This window comes from Phytophthora parasitica, assembly GCF_000247585.1.
Source record: "Phytophthora parasitica INRA-310 unplaced genomic scaffold supercont2.4, whole genome shotgun sequence".
Classification (NCBI taxonomy): domain Eukaryota; phylum Oomycota; class Peronosporomycetes; order Peronosporales; family Peronosporaceae; genus Phytophthora; species Phytophthora nicotianae.
This window is the reverse complement of record NW_008648990.1, coordinates 1359832-1369093: the sequence shown is the minus strand read 5'-3', so window position 1 is coordinate 1369093 and position 9262 is coordinate 1359832. Positions and strand designations below refer to the sequence as shown.

Sequence of the window (9262 nt, the reverse complement as noted above, 5' to 3'; positions counted from 1 at the left end):
ACACCCCAAGTCGATCAAGATCGACGACCTACCTGGCGCGTAGCCTGAAGAGTATCCACGCTACGCAACCCCACCATCCTGCGTCCCGCCAAGACGAAACGAGACCAGGCCAAGCTTCCGATCAAGTCCACCAGAGGAAAGTAACCAGCCCCGCCGACGGGTACAGAAGTGAGCCCACCCCACGGTTATCGGAGTACCCCCCCCCCCCTCCCCTCCGTTAGTCGGCAGGCCAGGGCACTATGAGTCAGAGTAGATCGCAACGTGATTTTGCGACCCCCACTCCACCACATAGAAGTGAATTAAAAGATGAATAGCTGAATGCAGACGACTACCTAGGGAGTCGCTGGGGAGTTATCTAACTCCCGAATAGCTGTTAAGAAACTACTCGTGTGTTTCACACGTACTTGTCGACGACAGCACGTCGAATGGCGGGTAACACCGACGGATATACATGAGGTATGTCGCACGCGTTCTGTCCTGGGAGAGCTTGGGTGTACTTAGCCAGAATGGACAGCAAGCACTTTGTTGACACACACAGCGACCTATTATTTTACATGTCGACAATCTAGTCCAAAAAGCCTAAATGTACGAGCAGGTATTTTGTAAATGCATAAAATTAAGGGAAAAAACAAACAATATGATGCATCCCTCTTATCGAGAACCGGATGACGGATGCTAAGTCCGACACGAACCGATGGGTTCACATAGCACTTGTTTGGTGACTTCTAAGAAGCTTATTCTAAGCTTGTACGTTACCCGTTCAGTGTCGGACGATGAACAGAAAGACACTTTGCTGTTGCATTAACATATTCTGCTTGGCCAAAAACTATTAAAAAATATATCATACAAGTAATAGATATTTTAGTTTGCGTAATTGAAGCTTCTTGCAATTCCTGTTTTTAGTTTTTTGCGGCATCTTAGCGCGCAGAACTGAAATGGGCGCGATGGCATTGTGGCGGGAAGTACCTAGTATAGTAGCGTGCATTGATCATACTTTTTACGGTGTATTTTTTTTTTTGGGATTGTGAATCTTATTAGCCCTTTCGCGATAAAAGAAACTGTTTTCAGCTAAGTACGACGATGTATCCATGCTAACGGGGGCAAAATGCATCCTTTTATAATTAAATACGTTTACGACAGGTCGTTATGGGCATAGAAAAACCAAGCACACCATACTTGGAAGATTTGAATATGCCTCCTTTTCATACCGAGTGTCCTAGATTTGTATACTATAGCTAAGCGATAGGGTTAACAACGAAACCTTTTACGATTGTCTTATTCAGCCGTGGCTTACGGTACGCGCTTCAATACGAAGTTACCACTCCTAAGTACGAAAAACCGTGTTTTTCTTTCCGACCATTACTTGAATACTGCGTTCCTCCCAATGCCCTACCACTATGCTTAGAATATTGTCATCTTTGTGTACACAATCCTGCTCAACCACATTTATGGAAATGAGAGTTGCAAATAATGGTTGACCACCGAAAAGTGCTGGTTTTTCTCCTGATCGTGTGAGATAATCAATGTTAAACAGCACAAAGTAATATCGTATCACATTTTTTGCTAACTTGAATTATTATAAGAGTAATGCAAAATGTTCAAGTATTGCAACATATACTGCAAACTAGCAAGACAGTTGGAGTATACTTCGAAGTATATTGCTACCTCTTTAAGTATTTGTTGCAGCACCCAGTGTGCTTGTTCAACAAGCGAACCAGTTATTCGAACCAATGACGTATGTTCCACAACACACCGCTATCACTAGTTTTCATCATCCGCGGGCATGTACAGTCGAGCAGCAGCAGGCGAAAGGAAGACAAGCAGCGTTGGGATAATAGTATCGAAAAATTGATTGAGATCTGCTCTGGCCCCACAATTAGTATTGTACCAATATGTATATTGAATTGGTCAAAATAGTATCTTTGGTTAAATTAAACGGAATGTAAATCGTACTTTACTGAGAAACGTACTTAAGCACTGATACCAACATAGTAATAGCAACTATTGTGAGTTCTATTCAAAATTGTCATGGGCGGTTCCGTGAATGAATCTGCCCCAAATCGCCCAGCGTATACAACTCCGTATACTGACCCGTTTAAGTACGAAATAAGATCATGACATGTGGCTTGGTGGGCTCTACTAATGACTTAGGTTTGTATGTGAGCGATTGTCCTCCCGCTCCTCAAACGCCAAATTTTTGGACGGAATTCACAATACAATTATTAATAAAATATTGAAATACAATACTGACATTGTATTGGGGTCGCAAATACAGCAATATATTGATTTCAATAATTGAGTGCACAACACCTTAGGATATTGAACATGTATTCCTGTAGATAGTTGTCTATGCATCAATTGAGTGACTCCAGCTTGTCCTTCTCGTTTCTATTTTCTTGTTTGCTGCGGAGCATTTCCTGAAATACTTCGATGCAAGCATCTTGGGCTTTGATACTTGCTTTAAGCAGCTTCTGCTCTGCCTCTGCTTCCAGACGTTCTTGAAGCTGCTGAGCTGCTATTGCTCTCCACAGAGAGCTCGAGATGCCGATATCCGTAGGGCTGAAGCTGCGTTGGTCCGATCGAGTTTGCTGCAATTGAAGCAACTTTTCCGTCAACATCTTTTCCTGTCGTTGTAAACTGTCTCGCTCGTTCCTGACCCGACGTCTATATAAACGCAGTCGGCCTGTTTCTCTTGATCGTCGTATCTCATTGTCGAGTTCGACCAACCTTGTTGTCGCACTCGACGATTTTGAGCTCCTGGATGCTTTGGTTTCCTTCTGCGAAGTCATCAGGGTGGACACATTGCAGTCGAACAGCGCCACGTCCTCGAGAAATGCTGTGTCGAGCTCGGGTTCAGACGTCATTGTTTTGAGCTTCTGAGTGCTTCTGTGCGGTTTTTCGAATGCAGTGTGATTCTCGCTGACGCTACCTATAAGTTTACGTACTTTGGACCATCGTAATCGGGACCAGCCATTTGTTGTCAGTATAAATCACAGTGACACACCCCCGTTGTTCATTGTCAACGACGTGACTCATTTCCACATGCTCATTGAGGAGGACAGTGGTAGAGGGCAGCTCACTGAAAACTCTGGTGGCTTCACCAGTACTACTTCAAGTACTACACAAGGCAGCGGGAGCGGCTTTTGTAAGCAACAGATCCTATCTGCGATTTGCGGCGGAAGAGGCAAGTGATGATTCCAGGAACAGACACAGCTTCGTTCCTCGCTGAGCTGGAGACGTTCTTGCAAGCTGACATCGAGGAGGGGGTTGATTTACTCGACGATGCAGCCTTGCAGCTGAGTTCTGTCAACTCACTACATTCTGACGTATGCACGTCCGCGACTGATTCCGATGCGAGCAGCGAGGCTTCTCCCGGTCCCAGGATGCTCTCTCAAATGTCGAATGCTACAGGAAAGCGAAAGACAGAAGAAGAGCCAGAGACTATGATAGAGAAGGAGAGAAAAAGGCGCAAATGTATCGTCGGCGAGCCAAGAATGAGCGTGACTCTCTTCGGAAAGAGGTGATACAGCTTACAGATCACTTGACCAGACTATCTCAAGCCAAGAAGAACAACAACGCCGACAGTGGTGTCGTTGCTACCTCTCCATGGGAGATCCTAACACTGTGCAATCGACAAAGGCGGTTGGAAGCTGAAAAAGACAAGAAGCGCTTACTAGCTGCTGTTAGCTCACAGAAAATGCTCATCGAAGAACTCATCTCAGTGATACGCAAGTTCATGCGCAGTGTACCAGCAGTTTGCCATGTTAGCCTGCAAGACGTGCGTGTGCTGGAACAACAAAAGGATATGGAGCTGTACAACATGTTGATGAGGGAAATGGACTCAAATTTCTCGAGTATTGGAAGCGTATTAGCTGCTCAAGGTGTGGAATTGATGAGCGAAGGAGTGGTTAAATCGATCGTAAAGTTCACTGACGGTCGTGTCAAGAATTTTCAGTATCGACGTAAAACCGTATTCCCATTCCAGTTCGACCAAGTCTGTCGCTCGTTATGGGAACGTACCCATCTATACCATCAGTTGTGCGACCGCCAAGTGAGCGAAGTGTTCAACTCGGAGAACTCGTACGCCGTCAAGCTCCGCTCCACGAGAAAGCATCCAGCTTCTTGTTCAGCGTCAATTCTGCACCGTCTTGTTCTCCGTCGCTATGTTTTAGAAGGTGACGTAGTGATTGTGTGGAGAGCATTTGTCGAGGGTGAATTCGCGCTCAAGGGAATGAATTCAAGCGAATCCGGATGGATTCGACTTCGCCCGAGCAACACTGGTATCGTGATGGAGATGTACGTGAATCAAATGCCTGTGTGTTTGAGCTCGTTCCAATCGTGTGGCTCAAGAGTAGCTGAGTTTATAGAAATGGTACTAGACTTTGGGCAAGACAACGAAGAGCAAGTTTTTGGTGGAATGGCGTCGCTCTCCACCGTTGACGATCGCAACTTCTTGGGGCTCAACAAGGCCACAGAGCGCTTAAGCTTACGCCAACTGAAGGTAGAAAGCTGATTAGTTTTAATACGTGTCGTTGACACTGAGATTTCTTAGAGTTACACAACGTGTTACGTGCTTTATAAGAATTAGTCAATGGTCTCAGTCTTGATGAGTAACCCCGATACCAGGGGTGACTGACGTTGGAGTCGTAATATGAGTGAGAGAGGCCAGGGACTTCTACACCCTTGGCAATATCGAACGAAGTGCTGACGCTACTGTATTGTATGCATCTGTGACCTCAGGTCACTGACCTGATGCGGGTTGCGTGCCTTACAAGTTCGTGTCCACGTGAGCCGACAGTTCTCACCGATAACTTTGCAGACGAACAAGTGGTCCTGTCGTGGAAATCGATACGGAGAAGATTACGCCGTCATATGCTCATGTAAAGGATCCTGTTCAACAGGCTGTTCGAAGTCCCAACTTGGGACAGCCGGCGATAAGACAACCAGGTCATGAAGATTTTCATGTCCTGGAGCTCTATAGAGTGTGGCAGACACTTCATGATGAAGGCAGTGAACCACCTGCTTTCTCGAGGATAGGCTTTGGGGAGACTCAAGTGGGCTTTGCCTAGCATAGACCAGACCGGCATCGTCAGGTCAACTCAGGCCTCGATCGCCTCACTCACAACTCACACAATTGCTCAAGCCACGCTCAGAATGACTGAGTTGATAACGACGGATGAGGTCTTGTTCGACGACATCGTCGGTCTTCTCGATTTCAACGGCTCCCTCACGCCGAGGCTGTCAATTGGAGATACCGACGGCCTCACGGCGGCTCTATTCAACGAAACTACAGACCCTGCAAGCCCATCCACTGACAACGATGACAACACCAAACACGACAAACAAAGCCGCAAGCGAGAGAGGGAGAAGACCCGACAGCGCCGGTATCGTCAGCGTCTCCGAGACAGTCGAGACGTGCTACAGCGACAAGTTGACGAGCTGTCCAAGGAGCTACAACGCTTGAACAAACAGGCTGCGATGAGGAGGGAGCTGGAAATATCCACCGACGTCCTCACAAACTCGCAATGGGTCTCAGAAATAGTTCGACAACAAGAGCAACGCGCGCTCTCTGAAGCCGAACATAAGCGTTTGGTCGCCGCTGTGAACTACCAAGCGTCCTACATCGAAGGCCTTCGACAGGTCGTCGGCAATAGATTGAACGGCAACGCTGTTCCCTTCGGCACGGACAACAGCTTCAACTGCTTTAAAAACGTCCCAACACTACACTCGATGACGAGTGCGCTGTACACGACCTACTTGCAGCAACTTGAAGGCTCTTACGCCCGTGTCGACAGCGTTCTCAACGCGTGTGGCTTGATGACGATGCCGGAGACGACAGTAAACACGACCCACAGACGCGAAGCCGATGGCGAAGTGGCATATTTCCAGCACGTCAACAAGGTGTTGTTGCCCTATAGTTTCCAGAAGATATGTGAGGCTATCTGGGCGACGATACACGAGCAAGAGGAGCCAGCGTTTGGCGGCTATGAGACTGCACCTGACGACGATGTTTTTATCAAATCGCGCGTCCTTACGTCGCTCAACGTTGGTACACTGGTACAGCGCTTCATCTCGCGCTACTACATGGAGGAGAATCGGCTGGTTTTCGTCTGGAAAATGTCCACTGAGGGCGAAGGAGATTTCAGCGGACTCCATGCAGAGGAAACGGCGTGGATGAGTGTTCGACCAACTGCGGCTGGTGTGGTGCTGGAAGTTTGTGTACAACAAGTGCCTATGCGCTTCAACTTAGCTTCCACCCATGAACCAGCAGTGGCAATGTTCCACAACATGCTTCATGAATCACTTGAAGCGGATAAGAACGAGATGTCGAAGAAATTGGAGAGTTTGTTACTCAACGATGTTTTGACTGGGATCGAGTGCTGACTCGAGTTAAGGCGGGAGTCGAATTATTGTATAACTGGAACTTATTGCAGCTTGCAACACAACTAAAGACTTGAGTTTTTGCTGGTTTGGAGACGGAGTAGCTAATCGTTTTCTGGAAAATTCCACTCACGGGCCTATTCATATACTTATAATCGTTCTGTGTTCACCAGTGATAGCATCGGTTTATCTTGTACACTCTGCAGAAAAATAGAATGAAGCAAGATTTTATCGGAGGTGTGTGAAACTACCCTAATGGCATATTATCTTAATTCTTCATTCTTTGTGTCAGCCATCGCTGATGAGACTGATCTCTATCGAGTACACGACAACTACAACGACAAAACTTGTAGTAAGCTTAATGTGGTATCCATAATAGTATTTCCTCAGACCAAGGATGCTAACAAGCGATTGAAATTCATGGTGCTTTCGACTTCATGGATATGTTCGCAAGGTTTTTTTGAGTACTTATAACATAAATGCATGTTTCTAAAGCATCGGCCATGCCAGTTTATGAAATCGAGAACCCGACTGTGTCGGATGAGTTGCAAGAAGCTTGCAACCAGACTCACTCATTGCGATAATATTGACTCTACAGCGTATGGAGGGGCAAGATTACTCCATGCAGTGTTGCAGTTTTGGTATACAGAATTCCCCGGCAAATCCACAACTGCAGTCGTTGATATTCCTGGTGCAGTCAGTGGTCAGACGCGAAGAGAGATGGGCAGCACTAGACAGGACGCGTACTGAATTAATTTAAATTTGGCGGGAATTGGTCATCTCGCAGGAAATGCCATGCATGTGCAAGTTGCTGCATTACAGGAGCAAATGAAAGGCTCAGGATGAACATAATGTATTGCAGTGCCTACCTGCACGTACTAAGGTGCCGCCATTTACTAATTTCCCCATGCCCTCGCAACCCAAGAACAGACAAGAGGCCAAGAGCACGTACGTCCGCCTCACAATTGGGCAGAAGATCGAGGTATGCAAAATGGCGAGAGCGTCATATTCTTGCTAAAACTTCTAATAAATCAATACATTTTCCTGGATCAGATTTCCTGTGTAAACTTTGTAAACTCGGACGATTTCTTGGTCCCACCTTTGTGGATTTGCCGGGGAAATCTGTACCTGTATCAAAATGTACCATCTTAGAAACGTTTCTACCTCATCACGCAATCTCTGATCACTTTGGAAACGCATGTAAACCTGGCTGGTGTGTCACAACTTACGTGGTCTGAATAGCAGCTCAGCCTGTGAGTGAGTTTCACTCACTTTCTAAATTGCCACGAGTATGGCAACTACAGGAGCAGCGACATCATTCCAAGTTATCGACAGCGTCGACTTTGAACTGGACAACCTGGACGGAATGGACATTCTAATCGACGCGAATGTGCCATCGATGGACGGCTTATTAACCTGTATGGCTCCAGACGGTGGAAGTCGCAGCAAAGCCAAACGGAAGAATTTGCCCATGAATCAAGACCTGAGTGAACTGGAAAAGCACCGCGTCTACCGAGAACGCCAAAAGAATACTCGAAAACGTTTAGAGTTACAGGAAAAGGAGTTGACAAAGGCACTAGCTGATCTCCGAGAACTCAAAGCGAAGCAGTTGTCCGAGTTCACGTCGAGCAGGACACCAGCGTATTGGCACTGGGAATCAATCGCTGGGAAGCAGAAAGAGCAACGTCTGGAGGCCGAAGCAGACCAACAGCAGCTATATGCCACCATCAGTTTGCAGTCCTCGTATATCGACTATCTTCACGACACCTTACGCAGGCTTTGTGCTGATCAAGACATGCCTCGTAAAAAGCTATGTCTCAAGTCTCCTGAACCAGCGCTGATTAGCGCGTATATTCGAGAGCTGGAGGATAACTACACAAGAACCGAGGAGGTGTTTAGAAACAGTGGCTTGTCAGAACTTCCCGATACTGAAGTTACAGTTCACTCGGTTCGTACAAGAGACTGTGACGGCCAAGTGGAGTATTTCCAACAGTTGGACAAGATGGTGCAGCCATATACCCTCCGCCAAACTGGCCATTCATTGTGGAAATTAGGAGAAGCGCAACATTCCAGCAAACCAAATTATCAGCGGAGCTACGACGTTGTGGATCCAGAGAACACGATCGCAGCAAGGTTTGTCGAGGAGAAAGCGCTGAAATCCGGTGAAACTGCTCCACTGGTGCAAAGGTTTATAGCGCGTCGATTTGAAGAAGAGGGCTGTATTATTTACACATGGAAGCTCGTCACGGAAGGAGCCGGTGTTTTCAACGGCATGCAACTGGATGAGACTGGCTGGTGTAGACTACTACCGTTGACGGACACGGCAGTGCTTGGAACGCAGATTGAAATCTGTATCCGCCGAGTTCCAATGCATTTTAAAAGTACACAATTCCGTAGGTTGGAAATTGGTGAGTTTCACGGAGCACTGCAAGAAGACAGCGCTGGCACATTGAACAAAGTCATGGCGTCCTTAGAAGATCTTTTGCTCGGCGATGTTCTTGCTGGCATTTCCTGATGCGGCAAATAAGCAAAGAAAGACCAGGTTTTCAATGTTGTAAACCCTTCTTCAAGTATCGGTGTTTTGTTCATGGCGTCGGCTGTCAACTCATTTACTTGTTGAAGAAGCTAGTATCAAATATATTAGGCTCATGTGTGCTGCTTTTCCACACAGACAATGTCAGGTTTAGTAAGAAATTTTTAACAAGTTGCACTGCTTACCGAGAACCAACAGCAACGGTGTTCTACCTTCTAAAGTTAAATCTCCACGATCAGACCCGGACCTATTATTAATAGTAGGGGCGTCACCCATGTGTCAGCCGCGAATGTTAAGGCAAAATACTATAATTTATCCTAGTTCGGTCAGTTTTAACATTTGCCCCCC

The 9262-nt window shown here is 46.6% G+C and overlaps 4 protein-coding genes across 4 annotated transcripts; 3 read left to right on the top strand and 1 right to left on the bottom strand.

The window, feature by feature from the left end:
• Positions 1-2259: 2259 nt before the first annotated feature.
• Positions 2260-2893, bottom strand: PPTG_03376 (hypothetical protein). Its single transcript, XM_008896054.1, has one exon. The coding sequence runs from the start codon at positions 2862-2864 to the stop codon at positions 2355-2357; it is 510 nt and encodes a 169-aa protein (XP_008894302.1). The 5' UTR covers positions 2865-2893; the 3' UTR covers positions 2260-2354.
• A 166-nt stretch (positions 2894-3059) lies between these two features.
• PPTG_03375 (hypothetical protein) lies at positions 3060-4602 on the top strand. The gene has a single exon (XM_008896053.1). It carries the CDS (start codon positions 3473-3475, stop codon positions 4511-4513), a length of 1041 nt encoding a protein of 346 aa, XP_008894301.1. The 5' UTR covers positions 3060-3472; the 3' UTR covers positions 4514-4602.
• Positions 4603-4927: 325 nt separating this feature from the next.
• On the top strand, positions 4928-6564 carry PPTG_03374 (hypothetical protein). Its single transcript, XM_008896052.1, has one exon. The coding sequence runs from the start codon at positions 5155-5157 to the stop codon at positions 6382-6384; it is 1230 nt and encodes a 409-aa protein (XP_008894300.1). The 5' UTR covers positions 4928-5154; the 3' UTR covers positions 6385-6564.
• A 1101-nt stretch (positions 6565-7665) lies between these two features.
• PPTG_03373 (hypothetical protein) lies at positions 7666-9111 on the top strand. Its single transcript, XM_008896051.1, has one exon. It carries the CDS (start codon positions 7673-7675, stop codon positions 8894-8896), a length of 1224 nt encoding a protein of 407 aa, XP_008894299.1. The 5' UTR covers positions 7666-7672; the 3' UTR covers positions 8897-9111.
• Positions 9112-9262: the final 151 nt, after the last annotated feature.